General features: G+C 32.5%; 1 protein-coding gene across 40 annotated transcripts in view; it reads right to left on the reverse strand.

The window, feature by feature from the left end:
- LOC122571227 (calcium-activated potassium channel slowpoke) overlaps nt 1-26,786 on the reverse strand; it is a 105,551-nt gene that overhangs the window by 68,467 nt on the left and 10,298 nt on the right. For all 40 annotated transcript variants that reach the window (XM_043734699.1, XM_043734718.1, XM_043734722.1 and 37 more), the window contains exons 2-5: nt 8,775-8,836; nt 8,319-8,415; nt 7,906-8,169; nt 6,953-7,120 (exon numbers count right to left, since the gene is read on the reverse strand). In XM_043734699.1, coding sequence (XP_043590634.1) covers nt 6,953-7,120; nt 7,906-8,169; nt 8,319-8,415; nt 8,775-8,836 — 591 coding nt within the window. The remainder of the gene's footprint in view (nt 1-6,952; nt 7,121-7,905; nt 8,170-8,318; nt 8,416-8,774; nt 8,837-26,786) is intronic.

Below are 26,786 nucleotides of genomic sequence, written 5' to 3' on the forward strand. Positions count from 1 at the left end.
TCAATTGCCAATCATAACTTTCGTAATGTTTGCTGAATAAAAACTTTGTAAGTGTATTTATTTGATAACTTTGCAAGAGTATTTGTTTGAGTATTTTTCGTTTCATAAACTTCCGCCCTCTTAAAAACGCAACATGATCGTCTGTATTCCTATCGAAAACAAACAGTGAATTTAGGCAACGAGGAAAATAAAAGATCATGTTATTTGTCAAAGCCACTCTCCTCACGCTGCATAATCTTTCGCTGACTAATTAAATATAGAACGAATTAATTTTGCTTTCGAACGAATAAAAATGCTTTCTACGTTCTTTCGCTACGCGCTCTTTCCCTCTTGCCAACTCCGCTTCAATTAATAAAATTGTTAACCCAGCCCAAAATCGTCCTATCATTCTTAGCTACGAAACCTACTGAAATCGGTTTGAAGCGGTTCTTTATTGTTTGAGCCGCATACGTTATACCAAAACTCAGTGACATCATACTTTCAACCAAGTGCCAAATGTTTTGAGAAGGTTCCAAAACAAGCTCGCTTTTAAATGGTACGAGGACATTGTTCCTCGTATCACGTAGAATACCGATAACATCGAAACTATTAAACGACATTTTATTGTAAAACATAATACGTTGTAACCTGACATTCTACAAGGTGAAATTGACATCCACTATAAGTAACAAATGAAGTTTTTTTTATATAAGAGACGTGTATTCCTTGTGTTTGTAGATTTATAAAAAATCGTGATTACTCGAAAGAAAATGTCCTGGAGTGAGAAATAAAATTATACGAGATTTCTCAGTTCCTAGTTTTAATCCCTAGTTTTCTAGTTGCCCTGAAAAATTATGCATGTAGATTATCGAGGATCTTGAACAATCAATATGGAAAAAGAAAAGAACGTTGAACGCTTCGCAACGGCAATCTGAGAACGAAAATCAAAGCGGGCAGAAAAACAAGTACGTAAGTATCTAATGTTAGTAAGGTTAGCAGCATGTTAGCGTTCGCAGAAAGACAGATAAACATACAGACAGAATGAACAGTCATAGATCAAGCTCGCACAGAAACCAACATTTTACTAAAAGTCGTTGGGCTTCGTGCCTTCTGGGAGAGTTATACGACACGTATGAATCGATGTTTCAGGATTTTTAGAAGAACAACGTGCCTCGAATCGAAATATAACAACTTACGGATAAAATGCAAGTAACTTCTGCTTTAAACTTATCAAAATTTCTGTCATCTAGATAGACGTTATCTGACCGAGTTTATGAACCTGAAAAGACTCGAGGCTCGTTCAAACGCAGGATCCTATTAGTTCAAAAATTAGTCGTTGAATTTTGCATGAATTCTTAGGGTAAATCAAATCAACAATCTGCTACGATTCGATTTACCGTATATCATATTACCGATGATGATCGATACACTTGTTGGAAGAATAGCGATTAGATTATGAATAAAGGCGAGACTCGTACAAGAGATTGGAAGCAATTAGAAAAGAAAAAGTTAGAGTATGCGATAACGAGGTTGAAATATGTTGTTAAAGGTACATACGGTATGATCGTCATACCGAGTCACTTTCTCTTATTGATTCATTCAGCGAGAAAGTAGTATACGCTTGCTGCTGCAACAAAGCTAATTTACATTACTCTGCGATAAATTACTGAACGCCTTACGAGCAACAAGATATCCGAAGATCGAGATGCTCTACTGTTTTAAATGCTTGGATGCTAGTTGATAGAATGAATATATATCTCTGCCGAAATCGGACGGGGTATTTCGCGTCGATCTATTTTACGAATGCGGTCCCAGAAGTATATCGAATTGAAGAAAATTGATCGCACAGGAGTTTAAGATATTTCCATTTATATTATTTTTTATATCTTCGTTTTACTAATACAATTAGAGAAATTGAACATAAGAGTAACGAGAATGTAATTGATATAAATTAATATTTTAATCTTTTCAATGATACAAATTAACGTTCTAAAAGTACACGATAAAAGTATTTATAGAATTGTAATTGTAATTCTAGATATAAAGATGGAAATCGTTTTTGATAATTGTTACGATTAACCATTTTGAATAACAATTAAATTTTGAAACCGACAAAGACAGTTCTCTTTTAATGTTCATTTTTTTATCTAATGTAACAAACATAAATTATGATAAAGTTTGTAGCGATATCTTTGCTTCTAACTCATTCAACATCTAAAGCTTCATATGAAAAAGAAATCTACGGTTTATGATCTCATATTTTTCGGGTGAAATTACGTATTTCGTGTTGTTCCACTAATTCCATAATGGATATCCTAAGTTACACAAACAATAGCACATTACCGTAGCGACAGCTAATTTCTCTTTGTCCAATGCCAAATTCATCCCAAAATTCTCTGTATGTATGTCGTTTCTCTCTCTTTCGAAACTGCAACGACTACTGTTTACTATCGAACAATCGCAGAACAAAAAGCTCATTTACCATATGCATTAACATATCGAAGCATCACGTTTCGCGAGTTGTCATAATTTTGTCGTTTTATTCGTAAATGTATTAAAACGAGACATACATATATGACCCATATATATTTATTTACTTTACGTTTCAAAAAACATCATGAGTTATGTCAAGAAAAATACAAATGTTCTTTGTTCGTCGATATTGTCAAGAACATTTCATCACAAATTTGAATATGATGCAAGGTGTTACATCGTAAAGGTAACAAATTACTCTTTACTCGTTCAATATTTTCAATTCCATATACTTCCGTTGACCTCGACTTGCAAAATTTAAACAGAATAATACCCCATCTTCCAGCGTTCTTAAGAATGACCTAGTATAATCGAAAGCCAAACATATAAACCGCTATACGACATAATAGGTTACTTAGAAAGCCTTTACGGTCGGGAAGACAGCGTATAGAGAGAACAGGAAAAAAAAACGTTTGAAACAGTTGCATAAGCAGAGAAATTTTCTCCTCCGACCACTTTACCCCGAGAGAGCTCGAAGCGCGAGATGCCGCGGCGATCCGCGCTACAAACCTTTTCAATTTTCGTACGACAGAGTGAGGCGTGTAGCTACGAGAACGATAGAAGGTCGCCGTCGGGCACCGTCATCAACGTTTCGTCTATTATTCTCAAAGTATCACATATTCCCTCGTAATTACGCTATTGTTGCCTTCAATCCAGTTGGCGAATTATAATTCGTGCAGATATGACAAAAAGGACGTGAAACTGGTAATTGAGGGACAGTTTCGAGTCAAGGCGAACATTTTCGTTGAGAACGTACGTTTGTGTGTTGAAACACCGCACTGGTTCGAACCGTTTCACAGTTCTTCAGTATTTTGTTATTATTAGATAATCAATGTTTATGCAGATCTACATTTTTACGATAATGAATTAAGAAATTTGAGGAGAAATATATTTTACTTATGAAATATCCTGAATTGTGAAATATTCTATTTTGGATGTTTTAAATATTTCTATATAGTATAATTGTACAAAGTAATAACTGTACGTAATATATTCCGTATAGTTTTACATCTTTAAACATAAATTTAAAAAAGGCTAATTATTTCGCTTACTTTTACATTAATCTTCCTCGTATTTATTCGTTATTCGTTATTATCCTTATTAGTAGACTGCCGATATTTTTGCATTTATGGGAAATGTAAAAATACAAAAATGCACAGGATGCGCTCAGAAATACGTAAAATATCCAAAATATATTATTCCACATAATGTTTAATAAATAAAATAATTCTCAATAGCTTCTTCTCCTCATAATTGTATTCGTAAAAATATGAATTTGTGTAAACATCCACAGTCTAATTACAAATTGACGTAGTTACTGAAATACCTAAAAATCTACAAATTACGAATTTGCTTATGTTATAAAGTCAATCAAAGATTTACACGACTATAAAAATTCAAGAGCTAAATGTACAGTTGCATTCAAAGTGCACTTATCTCGCACGACTTGTAATAAAAATAACAAAGCAATAGTAAAAGTAATAGAGGAATCATCTTTTAGTAAAAAATATGGGAACGAGGGTTATGTAATTAATATTATACGAAATATCAAGACGGTCCCGACTACGGCCACATATAGAGGTATAGGCATAAGGCACAGGTAGCCAGTATCGCTATAGAAAACTTTCGAGCTCTTACTCGTTACTCGTTCTTTGTTTATCCATTCGTTTATTCCCGTTTTTTCACGTATTCTTTTTTTTGTTCCTTTCCTTATTTTCAATTGCTTTTCTCTCGTTGTTACGAGAAATATAAAATGGTCCAAGCCGGCGTAGAATTGGACCGAGCTACAGCAAGCTGCGTTTCGTTTTGCTTTCTTTTCCTTTTTATTACTTTCTGTTTTTCTTTTTTGTTTTTTTTTTTTTAATGAATGAGATATACCCTTTTCTCAATGGCATATATAAAATTATTTATATATGCGACTCGTGGTGTGGGGGCTCAATTTAAATAGGTACGATTCAAATCGGTATAAAAAGAGAGAGAGAGATAGATAGATAGAGAAAGTGTGAAGCTGCCCTGTGATTTCGGTTGAAATTCTTACGTTCCGGGTCTCGATGCCTGACGAAGAATCGACTCGTTCTGTACGATCGATATGCGCGAGCAGAGGCAACCGTTGAAATAGAGAAAATGTGAATCTACCTGCCTTATTAGCAGTAATTTCGTTATTACATTTAATTTGAATTAAATTATCTGAGATTAATTAAAATATTAAAATAAATGCTCCTCGTTATTCAAATTATATTGTTTAATATTATTTGTATTTTATTAATTGTGATATAACTCGTTTAAATTATTCGAGTTACAATTCTGTTGTTTAAGTAATTAAAAATAAATTATCATTATAAAATTATATTCTGAAATTATTCAGATAACAATAGTACGTTGAAATATACTAAAATTCGATGAAAATATTTATTTTACTCTTCCAGTCAATTTTATTTGAAGAACTGTAATTGTGCAGAATCGATCTATTCAAGATTGTTGTGTCTATTTTTATTATTGCTAGGAATCAAGTGCATTAATTTTCGGAGTTGAACAGTAGATTAATTACGCATCGTGATTCTTCATCTTTCACAGAGACGAGTCGATTCCTCGTCTGGTCGAGAAACACGGCTACCGTGATTGGCGTAAGGTTTGTCGGAGGTCCTAGATTTCGAAGAAAAGAACAGTCCTCCTACTTTGTTTCGATAATTTACAGTGTCTACTATGCTGTTAACTGATCTCTCGTATTCTAAATGACATTTGTAGACAAACGTTACGCTAGCATACCCGCGTTTAAACGGCGATGCTCAGGCTTCTTCTAGATATATTATAACATATCGATATGTTTCAACGAGCCATGAAAATACAAATTCTTATCGTTACTCCTCTATCGACTACCGAAATTAATACGTGGTTTGTTACGATCGATCACACACGCTCAGGTACGCACGCACACTCGCGGCCAGTCACACTTCTCGCAGACACTGCGCATCGTCGTTCAAACGAAGCAATCGATTTCGCGACGAGTGACACTGTTCTCCGATGGTTCCTTAACTACACAGAAAATCTATGCGTCTATGCCTCCATTTTACCATTTTTCCTCGTGCTATTTCACGATAAAATGCGAATTTCTCCTAGTAAAAATTATTCAACAAATGAAAGACAAATATGCACGATTTATATTAGCTCAGATGTATCTTCGGGAATTTCTTTTTGCGTTATGTTAGTCTCTCTGGATTCGAAATTGAACGTGCTAATTAAATTTCTGCATCGTTATTAGCTAGTTTTGGAAAATTGGTTATTTATTCATAGCGATGAATACGATGACCATCTAGTTAGAGAAATATTGAAGAAAGTGAACAACAATCACGTAAATATTAGAAAATGTAATAAAATTGCCTTCTGATCATCCTTTAAGGAGGACGATAAACGGATCTGAATTATGTTCACGTTCAATCACTCAATTAGAATTACAGAGAGTGGTAATTTAGTAAAAAAAGGAGTATCATAGAAGTTCGTAAAAATTCAGCAACTCGCAACTTTTCGTAGAAATTTTATAAAACATCTACGGATTTAATAGACACTGTAATTATAGAGTTATAGATAATTTTACATTTATAGCTTTACTATAACGCAGACAGCGAACACAGAGTAATTGATCATTTCTCTTTTTCAAAAGAAAAAGATTTCTTTCAGATAGCAATTCTGATATTTTAAGAAATAAGAGAATCGAAATATTAAAGAGAAATTCGCATTATAAATATGAAAGAAAACGAACGTCTCATCGTCGAATGGGTAAAGCAGTATCTTTGATTCATTTCGCGAGAAATCGAGCTGACCAGAGAACATTGTACACAGTCGAAATATTCACCGTTTTTGTGTGTCTCAAGGATAATAAATGTGTAAATGTTACGAAAATCTGATCTGCCAATTCATGGCGAGATCAAGGTTCTACTCTAACGACACGAATTCTGCGAAACACTCACATATTCGATCTAATTCCTCGTGTTAATATCAAAGAACAATCGTTCTTTTAGTAATCATAAAAATACTATTAATGTACAATGAAATAATATTGCGAGTGTCACTGTAAAATTACTGCGAAAACAACGATACTCGGTTATTAAAATTATCAAGAATAATCTCACGATAACGCAAAGAAAAATGCATCTGCACATAAGTTATAGATGAAAAATGACGGTCACGTGTTTCGCAGAGCTCATACTGCGAATACTTCTCGGGAAAAACCAAATTGTCTGTTTAAATTTGACAATGAATCTTGTGAAATACAAGGACGTAGTAAACGATATTTGAAGAACTAAGAAAGTTTATTTGCGATGTTCAGGCAATTCGATTTTTCGTGCGAGATTCTTCTACACTGAACTATAGAGAGTCATTTATTTCATATAACATATTAAACATAATATTTTGGCTGTATAAAGATAATATAAAGAAGGCTTACCAAACCGACGAGTAGAAAAAATACTAGGAATGTGCGGCCGAGGACCGTCTGGCAGTAAACGTCGCCATATCCTACCGTGGACATCGTCACGATGAGAAAGTAGACACAGGTCCAGTACGAAAGCTGTTGAGGGTTCGTGAACTCGAACGGGTCCCCTGAGTTTTCAAGCTGCCGGCAAACAATGTTCCTATACTTATAATTCAACATCTAAAATACTGCTTTAGATACTTCTGGATACAATGACTCCCAGTGATTTGTCAAATTTATTAAAAAAAATTCTCCGTAGAATCATAATATTCATTCTATATATACTTCTTTGTGCCTTTTAAACTGAACAATTTACAACAGTGATAGTAACTAGAAAACTTCATAAACCTATTTTAAATCAAATTCTCCCAAGAATATTTTAATTAAACTCGCCACCAAGCATATCGTTAAATTAAAAACCAAATTGAATATTAATTTTCCCTAATTGAAGCTAACGATTTTTTTCTATAAAAAAAATTGTAGGTATTTGTAAATTTATTTATGTAGAACAATGTTCACATTGTCGATATCGTTATAACAAAGTCAATGAAGTAAAAAGAATTATGTTTGTAATTCTATTAGACTTTGCAATAAAATTTCTAATTACTTTTGACCCTCCTTCGGCAATTTTCTTAGGCTTTTGTTTTAAAAATCCTCGAAAAATTCTTCAATATTCTTTTCCAGGTTTCTAGAATATCATACAATAATTTTTTATTGCTATATATGTTACCTTAACTTTTTTAAATAAAGCAGGATTTAAACAAGAATATGAAAAAAGAATATGAAAAATTGTTTAAAATTACCGGTCGAAGACGACCAGTAATTAACTACTTAAGTATTCACATGTGAAAAAATGACATGAACGAGAGGAATGAAAAACAAGAAAGGGAAGTTTAGAGTTGATGAAATAACGAATAACATCTTACCAAATGAATGATGCCAGCAGCTGTTAACCAGACGGAGATGAAGATCGATACAAGTTGGGCGAGACGAATGGAACTCGATGTCTTTAGAATGTTTAGGTACTGGAGGATGTCAGGGACCGTCATCAGTCGTAGGGCTCGGAGGAACCTCAGTCCGATCCACGTCCGATCGAGATATATCGATACGAAGGACGGTGGTATCGTAAAGTAGTCCACGAACGAATACATCTCCAGCATGAACCACAGCTTATCACTGGCGGCGATAAACTATCACGAAATAAATGTTCAATGTTATCCCTTTCTTTGAACTCTCAAACAATATTATATCATATCTCTATCAACAGTGAGCATGAAAGAAAATTTTGAAAATTTATACCAATATTTATGTTCGTGAAAATTGTTGTGTTTACACTTACGCGTATAAAAAAGTAGACCATAAAAAATATATTGAAAGCTAAGTCTATCTGCTGAGTAATGTTGTTGCTCCACTTTTGGCAACGTTCCACCTCTTCGCTGTAACATAAAATTGTCACATCGATGTTAGAGAATTACGTTAATATTTGTTTTGCCGATTTATCTGACTGCCGTGAGCAAACAAACACTAATAACATAATCAGCGATGAGAAATATTGTTCCGTCGTGTGTTCTCCTGTGTGTATTTAGATTGCTGGATAGAATTCTTTTGTATAAATAAATTTATACAATCATAATTGTACAATCTTATTTTAGTATACGAACAGATAACGAAAAGTAGATTTCATTTTAATTATACTGTAATTATTATATAGGATTAAAATGACATTTATTTAAACAGGAATATACCGCAACGTTTGATGTAATATTTTTAATTGAAAAATAATTAGTTTCCTTACCTGGAGGCATCGATGAAGTATATTATAAGCGATGCTATACTGAGAATGAAAACTAACACCACCTGGAACACAAAATATAATTCAACGTTAAACCATTTAGTCCAATTAAATTAAAAAAAACATTACAGAAAATCATGAACTATAGGAAACTGAAATCTCAGGTAAGAGAATGAATTTCAAATATTTATAATATCCTTTAACATAAATAATTGTACTGACGTACAAGGTATAAAGGCAATAATTCTACATTTTTAATTATACAAATTGTTTCTTTCCATCTCCTATTCATGTTTTTATATCAGATTATTTTACATTTTTTTTAATGTACTACCTGTTTTAAGCAAATTTGTATATGTATTTCATAACGTCGTAATTTTTAGTTTGAAAAATTTGTGTTATTTTAACAGTGGTAATAAGAAGTTTCAACATCTAAATGCGATTAAAGTGGTACTTGAAGTTCACTCGTCTACGAACGTTGACTAGCGCCGACAAGTAAACACATGGCTGTACTTCAACCTCTTTGTTAACACTTTTCGAAATGTACGACCGTTCCAAGCGTCAGTTTCACTTCGCGATTGTCTTTACTTACTACACGCAAGTAAAAAATCTAAATACAACCACTGGTGTTTATCATTTGTTATTACAGTAAAACTATAATACGTGAGCGAACTTTGTAACATTATATATTTTTATAGAACGACTTTCTCTGATTTTTATTTCGAGCAGCAATTACGATCTAAATTAAGTTGAATTTCATGTAAAGAACTTCGTTACTTGCAATGGCTAAAAAATATTTTTTTAAAGTATTTATTAAAAAATTACTAAAAAAGTGCAAGTATTGTATATTAAACTTCCTATTGTTTAATAATATACGAAATTTGATAATACAAAAATCTGGTACTGTGAAAATAAAGTATGTAGAACCTGAAAGTCAGAGTGCGAATATTTATATAAATTCATATTTTTATGACTATATAATGGAACCTAGACAGAAATTTGTTTTACCTATTAAATGTTTTAACTAGACTGCGGACGTTTATGCAACCTTATATTTTTATGAACATAATTAAAGAAACGATACTCTACTTTAAATATTGTATATATTTTTGCATATTATACGTACTCCGTAATTTTTTGGAATCTTAAATTTCCTAAAAATGCATAAATATCCGGAGCCTAATTATAACAAATACTACACATTGTATATTTCATATATTTTTAAATATTATGTGAATTCTGTGCATTTTTCAACCTTAAAATTTCATAAATGCATAAAAATCCGCAATCTGCTAATAATAAAACGCTTTGGGAAATAAGAATATATACTGATATCTATCCTAGCAGTTGTTACAATATATGATTGTGATTGTAACTCAAAACGAACTTCCACAGCAATTATCTCGAACAATGCCAGTTATAACTGTTATTTTAAACATCGCCAAAGAATACAAATATTTCAAAGTAATGCTTCCCGACTAATGCAATGTAGTCACGAAAAGACACGAATAGAAGTTTTACGTCGAACAAACTCTGACTATGGCCAAACAACTGTGAAAACGAGGATCTTTTCTATTATTCCATTATTTTCTTCCGCCTAGTTTACTCGCAGGAAAATATGGAAAGGAAATATACATACGTTGGATGGCGAAGTCATCGATGCGCCAAATATTCGCATACACGTATATTATGTAGCAACATATACACAGATATGTGCAACTTCTGTACTATGAGACTTCTCGTTGAAGCGTATAGCGCAAGTAGCGTGAATAAATAAAGAAGCAGAAGGCTTATGTACTTTAACCGCCGATCGATTTTGCTTGGCTCCATGCCAGACAACAACTCGTCAGATACCAAAAAATTTCACCACATGACTCTTAATCGTCACTGATATATTATCGAAATGAATTTGCCGGATCTGGCCTTTAACCATTTCGAATCAACCTTTCATCATCTAATAAAGCAAAACTTGCCATTTGCAGCCATCCAAATAACATTTTCACTACCAGGAAATTGATCAAGCAATTTTCAACATTTAGAAAACGATCACCAATCACAAGATTAGTAAATATATGTTAAAGTAAAATAAATAGCGAAATACGAGAGGCACTTATCAGAATTATTTAACACCTTGTATGATTAAACCAATGGCTTCATTTATTTGTTGTTCGATCGATCCTTGAATTGCTTATGAGTACTAGAGTCTAATGGGTCGAAATTCATTCTGATTATTGTCGAATTCTTACATAAAGCGATTCTACAGCCAGTAAGCTTTTGGATTGAGCAGTAGAAAATTATTAAAACTAAAAAGTTTTATTGCCGGAGACAATATTTTGGTTTCTATTATTTTGTATTATTTTCGTATTATAATTTTGTTTTATTGTAGCTTTTATTACAAAACCTGATCAGTAAATATTTCTTATTATGAACAAAAAGAAGTTACCCGAAAAAGGTACAGTAGGCTTAATTTCCATAATTGATTCACAACAAGAAATGACTCGTGTGAAGCTATGGTTATTGATTCAGTTATAGCTCTTCACTGTATGTTAAAACATATTCAGCTAAATGTAATGCTTAATCATAAATAAACGATCGATATCTATTATACGTGAAGCTGTTGAATTTTTGATTACCAAATAACTAATTACGGGAATATAAAATGAAAAATGTTCCTTCGACTGTTACTGGAACTCAGCCTGTTGAAACGCGATAAAAACTGAATCGATTTTATAATAAGCTCTATAGAACCACAAATTTAATTTTGTCAGTCGGATATTTCGCGTGTACCTGTCTCGTTGAAATTTGTAGAAGACCGTGCACATACATATATTCATGTACCTACGTACCTACTCTAGAGCTGTAGGAGTACAGAAGAGCGTGTAAGGTCATTCTGTCGATGCACCATCTGAGTGTATGCAGCTGCGCTACGAAAATCTAGGTCACCCAAATATGAAGACCATGCACGGACGTTTCTCATATTCGTTTCCCAACCACGGAAGGGAATGGAAGGCCATGAAAGCCAAAGTACAATCATTTCACAAACTTTACGATCTTACATGTAATTTCATATTATAGTTGTAAATTTAAGGTCCTGCTTATCGTTCATATTTATACACGTATCGACAATGCAGTAGAATTTCATTTATATGTTCTTCGTTTATTTAACTAACTATACGGGACTATTCGGGAGAACTTTATTCGTCTGAAGCTGGATAAATCGAGAAATAAACAGTTCATATAATAGAAGCAATTGTTCATTTGATTTTTCATTCGTAGAATAGGTATTCACTTTCACGTACTAGATTATGGTGGGTTGGAGTTTACTCAATCAGTGTATTATAAGGAATCACTGATTTTCCTGGCAATTTATAATTCTCCGTTCGCATAATAGAAATTCCCCTTCAGATAAGTAGATTTAATAGATAGAAGTTTATTTGATCAAGCGTTAACTAAAGTTTCGTTCTGATAAATGGAGCTCCACTAGTACATGTCTGACTACATAAACTTCAGCCGATTGAATCTACTTATCTGAATTTCTGCTACTGTTTGTAGGAACGAAAAATCATAGGTACTATAGAGGATCAGTGAACTATTGTATAAATATTATCGTGAAACATTTTGTCCAACAACAAGGATTTTTTTTTTTCAAAATATTAATATCGCAATTGTGGTTCTAGATTATTATATGTAGGAAATAGTAATGAACAAATTCAGTAAATACTGAGTATTATTTTCTTTGGACGATACGATGAAGACATTTTCATTAAGCCATTGTTGTTGTACGTTACTGATTGTCACGCAACAAATAGTAATATGTTTTAAAAATCCTTCCTATTTCCTTTACTTTTCTTCTTTGAACAAAGTAATAAATAATGACAAAACAATTTATTTTCATTTGAAACTTCATTTCTCTTGTCCGTCATACATTATTTCCAACAATACTCCTTAAAACATAATTATTCGTCGACACGTTTTCAAATGAAAAATCACTAGCCTTGAATTTCACGAAGCAACGTTAAACTGTCCTAACAGTTACATAATCCTTCTCCAAATGCTAAATTTATGTCTTCAGTAACTTATCCCGAGCCTAAACTCGTATAGAAAAATCATATGAATTTTTTCGATTATTTACGAGTACTCTAACATTTCTGTTACAAATCTTGTTGTATATACAACAAATCTTTTCTTTCTCTTTAGCGTTGTCGATAGTAATTGATGATAATTAATTTTCGGCATCCGAATTAATCATATGTATCGTAACCCTATCGATATTCACCTCCTCCGCGAAAGGTCAATCTCGTTTGAAACTCCAATCGGAACACGTCGATAACCCTCTTTTAAGACAAGCATTGCTCTTAAAGTCAAGTCGAGTCTTCAAAGCTAGTAAATATTTTCAATTGTTCCTGCCATGATGCAAGCTCGCAAAGTAACACCAGCTAAATCGATAATAGATCATTTGACTTGCACTAAGCTCCCTGATTTGATGATCACGTAAAGTCAAATATTTATTAAATAAATAACGAATGAAATTCTTTCCAAGAATATATTTCTATGTACGTAACGATAATATACTTTATCAACATTCCACACTACTTACAATTAGGATTTTATAGATAATTAATAACGCTTTTTTATTATACAATTCATTTTGTTCGACGTTTTAGAATTTGACCCTCGAATATAACCCTCGTTCTATTTTCTCGCGATGCTAAAAATGACATTCGATTTCGTGACGTAACTAATAACTCATACGACAATTCAAATTAAAATATATAATGTACTCGTATATATGTATGTGCAATTAGGATATTTCATAGTAATGGATACATGAAAAGAGGTAATAATAAATAATCTTTAGTTATCGCAGCTGTCAGTTGCCTGAAATATCGGTTAAATAAATTACGTATACACATGTATGCTACATATTATATATACACATAGTTACAACTGCAAATTTTATAACCGTAAAATAAACAAGTGTTACTTCAACATGGTTGCTTAGAACTCGCTGCAAATGTGTGAAGTAAAATACACAAACTGAAATTCTTACGTATAACTAAATATTCAGAAGATTTAGTATATTTAACATATCAGAGGAAGAGAACTCAGCCCATCAGATATAGAACATTACTCATCAAAAAAGGAACTTTCGACTGAATCGTGTTCTTCTATATTTATAAAATGTCTTAATGTGACTAATATGTTCGTTTCAAATGCAAGCTAAATTTATTCTCAAAGTACTAAAGATCTTTTTATCTATTGAAACACAAATAAAGAATGAAATTAGGACATAAAAATTTCGAAAAATCCTTACAAAAATACTAGAGCTACGAAATTTTAATGTGTATCCAAATTCGCAATACATAAACAATTGCAATTAAAGTGATGTTATGAAAATAAATAGCTATAAATAATCCTGTTTCTACTCCAATAAAAGTTAATATTATAGGGATTATATTTTATATATATATTAGTTTATTAAGAAACAGTTTTAGTTAATCAGTTATAGTTTTAATTACTACAATAATTATTTGCTAAAAATATTTGCATGCTTTCAATAATGATTCAAATAACAAATTTTAAATAATGTGTTCATTTTGACGAAACTGTATGAAATTATTACTTTTAACGTTAATAGAACGATCACTGAAAGAAGTAACACTAATGTCCTGACGTACGTCGAAAATTGTGCTAGGACATGGGAATTATTCGCGCCAATTCCAAATGGGAATTACCAAAATGGGAAAAATATAATTTTTTCTATTTTTTATAACGCCGTTAAGAAATGATGTTGATTAGATTATTGAGATTCGTACGATCAAAATGATATCGAACATGACTATATTTAATCAACAACTTTTCACTAAACTAAGGAAATACGTAATATACGATTAAGAGTAAGGAATGACCTAACTCTATGGTATTCTATTACACTCTACCTATTCACTTTTACTCGCGCTGCCTGCTTCTCACTTTTACCTTCGATGCACGCACGACAAAGCATGGTTTCAGTGGCACGAATCGGATAATTTGACCCAATTCTTGGAAACTCACCTCTTTGGATATATGACCACTTCCGGTTTCCGATACGTACTATCGCCATACTTGGAATTCAGATTATTCCGTCAGCACTTCGATCTTGACACGTACGAAGTATGCAAGCATCAAGATAATTGGCAATCCCACAAGACGAAGAACTCGTAAAGCAGAGAAATGCTTGGGGCTGACAATCGGTTTGAAAGGAATGAATCCTATGTTTATCTCTTAAATGATAGTCGCGTGATATATTCTTGCACGCGCTTTGTCACTGTGAAATTACATGGAAATTACGGCGACGTGTGCTCTACCTTCTCGCTTCATAGCCGACTAGAACAGAGAGAGCACAGCAGGTTTTCAGCTTTCAGGTAACTCAGCCACGCATCGCTGATTCGCTAAAGAAACGCTGCTTCCAGTGGAATGAGGTTCAGAGCTCGAGGTTCAGAAATATTCTTTTTCCTTATTGCTTTCTTTTTTTTCTTTTTTGCTTTTCTTTCTCGTCAGCCTGTTCGACAGACAAAACGAGCCGAGTCAGCGTTTCTGGGAATACAGAAAGAGACAGGAAAGCATACATCAGGTCACTCTTTCACCTTCTGAGTAGACACGGATACTCACGCTTAATGGGATCCTGATCGATTTACTATCAATAAGCCGTAACGCTCATTTAATTAAACCTCCTAATCCGCTTCTTTTCACATCAACGTTTCGCTTATTCGATAATATAGTTGACGATATGAATGGCAATGTATTTGCTTTGAGAAAATACGAATTGGAATTTTGAATGAAAGATGAAATTATTATTTATTGCTAGGCTATGATCTGGGATCTTTATTACGGAATCCTACTTCCGGATCTTCTTTATGCAAATTTAAATTTTTATAAACGTGATCAAAGTACAAACCAAACAGAGATTTATCCCAGTCATTAAATATTACGGTGATTATTATACATTGAATAATTTTGCATAGTGTAAGCATTTTTACAACATTCAATTTTCATTAAATGCATGAGCATTCGCAATTTGTTTATTATTTTAATTATGCTATCGAGATTATAGAAAAGATTAAATGCAAAATTCGATACAAATTGAAATTTTGCAAGGGAGACGAAATTATTATTTGTTGCTAGACTGTGAACCTTTATGCAAATTTAGATTTTTATAAACACGATTAAACCAGAAGCTAGACAGAGATTTGTTCCAGCCATTAAATATTATGGTGATTATTATACATTGAATATTTTTGCATAATATGTGCATGTTTGCAATTTTCGATTTTCCATAAATGCATGAAAACTCGACTTATAGTTGGAAAATTGCTATTAGTCTGTTTCATACAGCTGACTAATATTTAATTTCAAATTTTCTTCTTTCACTTTTCTGATTATATTAGATGAATATATTTCGTTACAAGGCAACGGTACAGAAATCTTCATCCTAATTTTTTTAAGATTAATAATGATAGACCGTGAATGTTTATGCATTTATAAAAAAATTTTATGTGCAAGAATGTACAGTATATATGGTATTCAAAAATATATATAATGTTCAAAACGAAATACTAATCTAAAAAAATGAAACAGGTCTATAGTTAAATTCCACTTCTCTAGTTGCGTTCATGAAAATTATAAGTTTCTGAATTTATTTTTATTTTTGTAAGAACTGTAACATTGTGTTACGTCATGTTTTGAGTTGTTTCATGCATAAAAAACAGAAAAAAAATTTGTTTCTAAAAATACAACATCTATATAGTTTCATCTGACGTCGCTAACCTATTCGCATCCACCGACATGCCTCACGAATTGATTTTTATCCACGATTCTTTGGGCGAGATATATATTATAGTCGCGAAGGGGTTAAATCAAGCGAAATTCCTCAAGCATTATCTATAGCTATAACTTTGAAATTAACCTCATTAAAGTACGATTCAACGAACACTCTCGATTTCTCTATACAAGAACTCATGATCAATTAAACAACACTCCATAATTCTGTACATTGACACATTAATCGGGCTATTCATTATACTATTAAATTAAAAACTATTAAATTATTTGCATCTATAAATGATTAATTTAAAAGGAATGTTAATTTTAATTTTTCAAAATTTATCATGAAGAAAGTCATGAAAACTTGAACTCGGGCATTATTACAGGGAATTGAAGGTAAAACAAATTTTAAACTAGTTAGTTCAAAACACGATATGTAATTTAAAACAAATTAGATGAATATGGCAAATACTATTATATGTTATCGAAATTAGATATCGTATAAGTTGTGAGTGATTTTAATGAAACACAACAATAACGAGTCTATCTTTTCTTAGCAAAATAGGCCTAGTTGTGCACCTGTGATGCTAGTAGCTTTCAAAGACGACCGGGTAGCGTGGCAACTGAGAGGTAGGTCACTAGGTTATCACTATCGTTGGTGGTTTATCCTTTTTCATCGTCAGAAGCTTTTCCAACCAATTGCTCTTTCCAAAGGACAACTCTAAAGAAATGCACGTACCGTGAATCCTGAACTCGTTCGGCTAAATAATTCTTCTAGAAAAAAAATTGACCAATCTGGACTTTGAACGAACTTATTGATAACTATTTTGCGAATTTGAATTTTATTAAATACGAATATAACATTCTTGTCAACATTTATTATGGAACGACTTGTAACTTATCAATTTATTAATTTTACTAATTCATAAATTATTAACCAATCTCAAACTTCTACAGGCAACTTTCTATCAACACTATTTCGATCAATTTGTTTAAATTAACTAAATTCACTAAGTTGATGAGCTTTAAAATCAGTATAATCTCGATATAACTTTGTTTTAATACATAAAACATCCAAAAATTTGATCCACAATTTATTTTGTAATACGAACGTTTATCAGAGTTAACATAACAATGCTTAAATCGTGGCAGCATCATTAAATGATACACTATCACCCTGTGCAAACTAAAACTATTTTGCAAGATACCTGAAAATGTTGTTCTTCAACTTGTACCATTCTTCGACTCACTGATTCGCGATTAATAACTATAACTGAAGAATGTATCTGGGAATGTATTTAAGAATGTTTCACAATAATCTCATACCAAGGAAGCATATCTAAGATCCATAAAAATTGCAATTTTCTCCATTATACAATCTACTACTACTCACTTACACACTCATCTGAAAGAACTACAAGAAGATGAGCCTGTGTATAGACATCACTATCGTTTCTACGATCATTTATTACTTCATTGTCTCGCGATACAGTCTAAAATGTAATCTCGTAATATAGATTTAAGCATAATAAGTAGCTGCAGCTTTAATAATAAACATAGGAGCATCTTCAAAAATAACCTGTCCACAGGCAGAGAAACGAAAGCAAGGAAACGAGACTAGACGGGACTAAATGAGGCTAGACAAGACGAAACGAGACGAAACCAAATGTTATGTCGTGAATACTAAACGTAATATTCTATTCGAACTGTAGATACTTCGCTTTATTCGTTTAACATTTCTCGGAAAAGTAAGACAAATTTTTGGTTACGTCGAATGGTTGTTTTATTTTCCTTGTAAGTAACAATCTGACCTATCGCACCTCGCTATAAATAAGAATTGCTGTTCTTATTTTAGCGTGCGAATTAGCGTGGGTCTCGGGCAGACTCATCACGAGTTGCCCTTGCTATTTTCGTATCGTTGGATATACATGGATATACTTGTGCCCGTGCTCTCGCGATCTAAGTGTCTACGAGATCCTATCAAACAATCCCGATCAATCTTGATGAAACCATAATAAATAGCTGCGCCGATCTTTGGAGATTGGAAATTTATATTGGTTTAAGACACCGTTCATTCTGATTTATTTTAACGAAGCCCACGTGCTCTTTGCATAGCGGTGTACACGTGTTGAGTGAAAGAACGATTTATGTTTATTGCATTGCTATTAACGTTGCAGATACTATTGATGTTTCTCTGAAAATGTTTTATAGTACTCGAATCAGTATTATTCTTTGAGAAATATTTGCATTTTCAATTTACATTCTTTTAGAACTTAATACGAAAGCTCCTCTACTCTACTGAAATGGATTTATAATTTTTATTATACACTGATTTATGAACCCTGTTATTTATACCAAACGTTGACGTGTATTTGCATTATCTGCATTAACAATTAATAGCTCTTTTTATTATTAATATAAACAAAGACATATGGATAGAGAATATTTTAGGTAATTTAAGTATAAGATATCATCGGTATTATTTGTATTTTGTGTTTTTCATTTTTCATCATTCTAACGTTCACAGGGATTCGTGTAGATCACTGTCAATTCTAGAGTCTACAGAAAAAGCTATAATATTAATTTCTATCAAAATTAAGAATATCGTATTTACTTATTAGATCAAAGTTTCTAGAAGAATATTAATCATTATTAATCTCTTCCTGGAAATATTTATATCTGACGAAAATTCAAAAATTTTATGTATTTCATGCCTACTCCTTAAATTTGAATAATTTTAATACTTTGAAACAATTCAGAATAATAGCAAACCGTTAGGTAAATATGAAAATGAATCTAAAACTGAAACAATTTTAATAAAACTGAATAACTAAAACTGTTTAAATGTTTGATAAAAGATAGATGGAATCATTTTGTACACACACACGTGTGTGTCAGCAAGTCGTTTAAAAATGAATCGAAATTGGAAAAGATAATGGCAAAAGGAACGGTGCAAAGGCATTTGCCTTGTAACAAATTGTCTATTTCACCGAAATACGGTGAATTGGCCAGTATAAGAATGGCCCAAATTAAAACGCACTAAGTGACAGAAAGTAGGAGAACGGGCGACTGGTTGCCAGGCAAGAAATTTTACATCCCGAGATGGCATAGCCCCAAGTTTCCGTCGTTTCGCGCCAACACCAGACTCGACCGAGTTTTTCTCGCCCAACTACTATTTATAGGAGTAAACGCGAAATTAAGTCCTGAAATTCTATCGCCAATAAAACGACACAGACGTGCCAAACCAACCACGATACCTATACAAAATTTACTATTTTTCTTCCATACCCGACGATATTGGCTTGATTATCAGAGCATCGATTAATCGATTAACAGCACGATCGGAACGATATTGAGATACTGATTGATGAATAATTTGGAGATGCTTTTGGCGAGAAATTTTCAATTCATTTTTCCATATCCTACGCTATTAATTATTCATGGAAATAATGAATATTGATATAGAACTTAATTAAAATTAATTAGAGTGGAAACTAAATTATCAGAGCAACTATTAGTAGAATGATCAATGGAAGATGTTGGGACATAGATTAATGGAAAATTTAGGATCGTTATTGGAAAACAAATTTTCATTCTTTTTTTCATATTCTACACCTGTTGAGTTATTATTAACGAGAACGATAATACCGATATAGAATTCTGTTAGAGTTAATACGCTTGAATCTGAATTATCAGAAGATTATTATTATGGAAACATCGATCAACAGAAAATTTGAAGATGATTCTCTTCGCGAAACTGAAAGAGTAGAGAGATAAATTAATATTTATGAAACAGTTCAATAATCTTGTTTCATATGTTACAGTTCAAACGTAATATAAAATAGCTCGATAGTTCAATGATCTCTTTTCATATGTATGAAAACAAAGATATTCAATTATCCAAGCAATGCGTGACTGACGATTAGTGTTCTGATAATTCAAATTATCAAGGTAACGATTTATCAGACTTTTTCTCAATGAAACCTAACATATTATTACAAAACATATATGATTATCACAAAATATATACATACACGTGATGAAAAAAAGCATTAGGATATCATAAATGGATAAACTGATTATTGTTTAACTATGACGTTAATAAATGATATTATAGATATGTATATATATATATATATATATATATATATAGACATAGATATATGAGTATATACGAGCAATAAGAAATTGTTAATTATTTTCTAAAATATCAAGTAACATAAATATCGAGTAAAAGTAACATAAAAATATAGTAAAAGACCAAGTAACAAATATTTCAATCATATTCCGAGCATGGTTGCCAAGCATACGGTTTAACGACTTTGTTAACCGAAGATAGAAACTAATAGCAGGAACCGTGAGCGTGATAACGACCCTCATGACGGAAGTGGTTTCTACTATAAACACGGCGTCGACAATCGCTTCCTCTTTAATTCCACCTCTTTCTACTTGGTCTCCGCGGTTTTGTTTTATTTTGCCACTGCCTTTGTCTTTGTCCCTATCTTCCTGTGCTAGTGGTCGTAAACAATTTAGGTCAAGTGCTGCGACACGTTAAAAAAAAAAAGGTAGGAATTTCATATGACCAACCGTTTGCCCCAACGAAGCACTTTACGCTCTGCTTCCAATACCGGCAATATCAAAATCATGTTTTTATTCCGGAGATATTTACCAAAAAAGGAAACAGCTTATTTTCAAGATATCTCGGACACGAACATTATAGAAAATTTTGTCGATTTTCGAATGAACTTTCAAACGATTTGTGTTTATATAATATCTTTTTCTTATCCATATCTAACATTCTGACAGAATTTGATTGGCAAAGCCTAGATAATTTTGCTGAAAATCAAAAAAAACTTTGAGTTCTCCATTACTTAGAATTTAATTGGAAAAAATGGAAACATTTTTTTAGCAATAAACGAAAAATAGGTAAAATAATAAATAAACGAGCATTAGAATGTTAACCTGAAACATAACAAAAGAATCTCGTCCATATTGTAAACCTAACATAACTATGATTATCCCTAACACACAAATTCAATGCAAATCTTTATACATGTAAATCACAATGCAAGTCTTTATATTTTCTACATAAGTAATCGCCACTATGTTCTTCGTAATTAATCGCTCATCAACTCCGCTACTGGGGGAAGACACCACCACCCCCCACCCTCCCCCGCCAAGAAGTCCTAGTGTTCCCTTTGACACACGCGGTGACTCACTCCGAAGTTCGATAGCTGAGTAGTGTAACCTGAACCAAATTCAACCATCCATGAAAAAATACTAATTTCCTACAAGATAATGATTAAACATTTTTATTTTTGGCTTTTTAAAAATTAAACTTTTACTAAAGTATTTGTGAAATATTTCTGATTAAGATGAAATCAAACACGATATAGTTTAAATCACATTTACATGTATATGTAATAGACATGTATATTATATCAATTATATTATATGACTGATATAATATTATTATATGATTATATCAATTATATTGTAATTGTTTTAATTAGAATTAATTTTAATCATCGGTACAAGATTTACTGAATAAAAATTGAAAAGGAAAAAGTGTCTCAGTTGCATTAACGTTGTCCAATCGATACGTTTTTTTTTCATCAAACCGAATCTCGGACCTCTTTCTCTTTCACTCGCACTGTCTTTTTCTAAGTTCAATAAAATGTCGAGTCGTATCCGTTACATGCAATCGAGTCCTGTACACGATGATTAATCACCGAGTGCCAATTTTCGACCCATTATATAAAAAATATTGTATACTGGAATATTTCTGTTACTTAGCTAAATTATCACTTACTGCTTTTCGGCATTGATAACAACGTAACCCAAACAATTTCAAACTTACACTTATCGAATACAAGGTTTACACTATGTCCAAGCTCTTATCATGTAAAACGGCATATTTATAAATCCATCGGTTCTGCGTCGGAGGGCAGTTGTATTAATAAGGCCTGTACTTGATATTTTCAAAAATGTAAATTTAAAAAAGCCTCTTCTCTAAAATTTACATGTTTTGAATTGTGCCACTATCAGTGTGAAATGGCGATATTTACTCGTTTGATAAACATCGACAATCAAAATAAAGGAAATAGACGAAACGACCACGTGATCCAAAAAAATACTTAACAAGTTGATAACGAGGTAGGAAAAAGCTTTGCTTCGTTTGGCTAAGCCTGATTTGCACTCGTTTCAGTTAATTCGCATAACCACAGAATGGGTTAATGCAATTATGCAAACGACATTTGCACAGATGCAGATGAACGAATATTTTTAAATACTTGAGGGAAACTCATCGCCAGTATCCGGAGAGTAAACACGTATTATAAACTATGTATGTATCTCGTTCTTAACTGGAAACTAGATTATCTTTAATACGCCTTGGCACAGCGAAATCGTGTCAGTCGAACGAAGAAGGACAAAGGCTTCGAGTTCTATCTAACATTTTAGCTCCAACTGGACCAATGTACAGACAATTGTTATGTGTTCTCTACCAGCAGCGTCATCGCGAATCTCTCCTCAAGCCTGAACCTGACACTGGCTGTCTGCCAGCCTGAAACTAACGACTTTTCTTCTAAATATGATCATTCCTTTTAATCTAATCTCGCTTCCTCTCTACTTCCATTTTTTAATTTAATTTACGTAGATAATTTAATTCGATCAACTACAATATATTCATTTATTGCCTATTCTACGGTGTAAAGCTTTATCGATTCTGTAAATTAACATAATTAAAATTTATAATTTTACACAGTCTTTGCTACTATTCTACGTATTTCTTAAATAGTTCCGTTAGAAAAAAATATGGAAGACCCAAGATGAACATAGTACGTTCATTAGTAATATTTTTTTTTTAAATTATTGTAACGTTGTTTGTACAGAATAGCCAACAACAAGTTTAAACTCACGAATGAAATTTTCATTCGTTGCATTGTTGCGAACAAGCTTCATAAGCTTGTTCCGAAAGATATATTAAAATGCAATATAAGAAAGCATAAATGAATATTTACTTTCATATAAATCGTATCGCAAGTAAGTCAAGTAACTTCTTGATATAGCGTAAATAAAAATTCTGATACATTCAAATGAACATTTCATACGTTGCAGCTTAATACCACACATCTATTACAAAATACGAGGAACGATTAATGAAAATTCTACAGTCGATAATACTTATGTATTCGTCAATGGTACTTTGCTTTTACAGGTAACAGCATTGAAATACGATATACATGTACCTAAATAAAGACAAATTGGAACACACGATAAAATATTCCACGGTATAGAGGTCGCTCAACATATCCACATTTGAACATCAAATTCTTATTAAAGAACTTATTAAAGATTCGTAAAGCGCAGCTTACAGAATCACAAAAATAGACCGTATACGAAGGACGAAACCCGATCAGTAGTTCTAAAAACTCTTCATCTGTCGTCGGTTGAGTTAGAAATGGGATGCGAATTAAATAACCAATGAGACAGATATGGTATCGCTTGATACGTTCGAAGAAAAATAGATATCAATCCGTGAAAAGAGGTTGAATTTCGTTATATAGGTCGAGCAACGAATCGCTTGCTCGGGGACAATGACTAAAAGTTTACACTCCAATTATACCATTCGAATAAATAAACTATCCTGTCCTACATGAAATCGACTCGTTAACTGGGAAAATCCTCCGTGAAATTCCTCCGTGTCATATCTAATGGAACATTCGCGCAGTAAAATATTCGATCAAAGAAGCGAGATCCATCCGAGAAACATCGTTTCTTTATCCATTAAAGAGATAAATTCGACGACGATATTTTCTAATTCAATTGCGAAAATATGCAGTAATTGTTAGATGATCAAAGTTTTATATTAAATCCAAAATAATTCATTTCGATGTACGATTTCATGAGAACAATAATTAACTTTATTTTTATTTACTATTTTATTTCTAACGCAAAATAACGAGATGATTCGATGTATTTAAAAAAAAAACGGAAACATAACACTTTCTTTAAAAAGATAATGCAATTGTTATATACACAGATTTGCAAAATACTTAGGGATATATTATTTTTTAAATTATTTATTTTCTTCGTTTAAATTCATTTTTGATCGCTTTGACGATACATACAAGAGAAATATCCGATTCGTAACACAGAACATTGCAAGTTGTATATTTATATAGATCACCCCATATACCGCTCGACTATCTCGGTGTTTGTTTTCTTAACTGCGTATATCGAGTCAAGAAGCGCTTTTCTTCCTCCTCGTACTTTAGGAATTACACAAGTCTACGTCTTAAAGAACAGCCATAACAGTTTAAAACGCCACAAAGTTGGATAATTCTCACGATTACTGACGACCGCCGAATAATTTGCCATTTATAACATAACATGCTAGATAAAAAACTAGATCCTTGCACATGATTCTAATTCGATAGCCGGAGACTATATCTTTTGTAATAGCAGCTAACGCATAAATCGTGAACTCCATAAACCAATTACGGTAACAACTAAAACGTGGATCCTGCTTTTTACTAATATATGCACTGCATATATAACGCATACATGATATTTATCCATTTATGTGAAATGTAAGAGTATAAAAAATCCAAGGAATGCAATATGCAAAATAGTACGTAAAATATCTAAAATAAATCCTATTTAGCCGGTGGAACAAATCTCTATGTAAACCCCACGCTTTTTGCTAAGTCCATAAAAATATGGAACTACATAAAAATCCGCATTCTATTAATATATAAACGCGCGCATTCAGAACATTCAGCAATAAAAATACAAAATTACAAAAAGAAACGCATAAAAATTAATCAATAAATATTCTACGCTTTCCAAAGTCAGATCCACTTTAGATGCGCAGTGCCACACGTTGTTGCGCGCGTTCGAATCCAGGCTCCATCTTGAACGGATGTTATCTTGCGCCGAATTGTACAGACACAATAGTGGTCGATAAATCAGGGAAAATACGTAATTTACACGCGTTTATTTTGAAAAGAATATTGCAACAATCTTTCTATGGGATATGATGGGACTAACGTAAAACTTGGGCGCGTTCTTACGCGATCTTACGAGATCTTGCGCGATCTTACGTGAATTTGCAAGATCTTGCGTAATATTACACAAATTCCCTAGGGTTCGTATAGTTTTGCGTGATTTCAAGAAGTAACATAACGCGTTTAATAGCTTTTTAACTATGCTTTCAGTAAATCAGAAGCCCGGCAAATACAGTGAGCGTTGAAGCGCGGTCGAGCTTCACGCCTCGGTCGTGATTGATTCTCGCTACAAGTAGCAGCCATTGGTGATTGACATCCCACACATTTAAACATTTCTTATAGCAAGCATAGTAACATACTTTCTAGAAATACACTGGCTATAAACAAATACACATCACGATCATTTAAGTGAAATAAAATCGAATTGGCAATTTACCTATTTCATAATATTTCGAAACGAATCGAATACAGTAAAAACGAATTCTATCCTACTTCTGCAAATATTAATTTACTCTCTCATTGTATCTTCCATATATTTATTCGCTGTTAATATTTCGAAGAGTTATAATAACTTTTTAATGATTAATAATTAATCTCATTTCTTAACATCTATTAGTCAGTTAATATCTGAAACTTCCTACACGATAATTTATTAACTATTGATATTAGCGTATTGACGAGTGACAAGCTCTATTGTACAAGCAGTTCTTGCAATTTTACAATTTCACATAGAACATAAAACCATCAGCCAATTAATAGTATCTTCGTTAGTAAATTTGTTACTATATATTATAGAGTTAATTTATTAACTCGACCTTTGTGACTTGTACAAATTTCGCTAATAGGATTAATTGAATTGTGCAAGAAGACATTTGAGCTGCGGCATAAATGGCGTGCTTTACACGCAAACGTTTTGTTTATATGCACCGGCTCGACATGCTGGATGAACTATTGCAGTCGCTTAGTATGTGTAACGTGCATATTGTGCAATAGCCAGTAGTCGCGGCCGTCAGTGATCAACACGTGAGTCCGGCCAGTAGTGATGATCATTGATGGCCGCGGCAGCTGACCAAGACTACCGCCAGCCTGAGTAAACTTCTTACTACCTTGAATTTTTACTTATTGCACAGACATATGTGTTTATATTTGCATCTTCATAAACATGTAATACACGCAAGACACATGGCAAACAGAAGATGAC

The sequence above is a fragment of the Bombus pyrosoma genome, linkage group LG9 (genome assembly GCF_014825855.1).
Source record: "Bombus pyrosoma isolate SC7728 linkage group LG9, ASM1482585v1, whole genome shotgun sequence".
Lineage (NCBI taxonomy): Eukaryota > Metazoa > Arthropoda > Insecta > Hymenoptera > Apidae > Bombus > Bombus pyrosoma.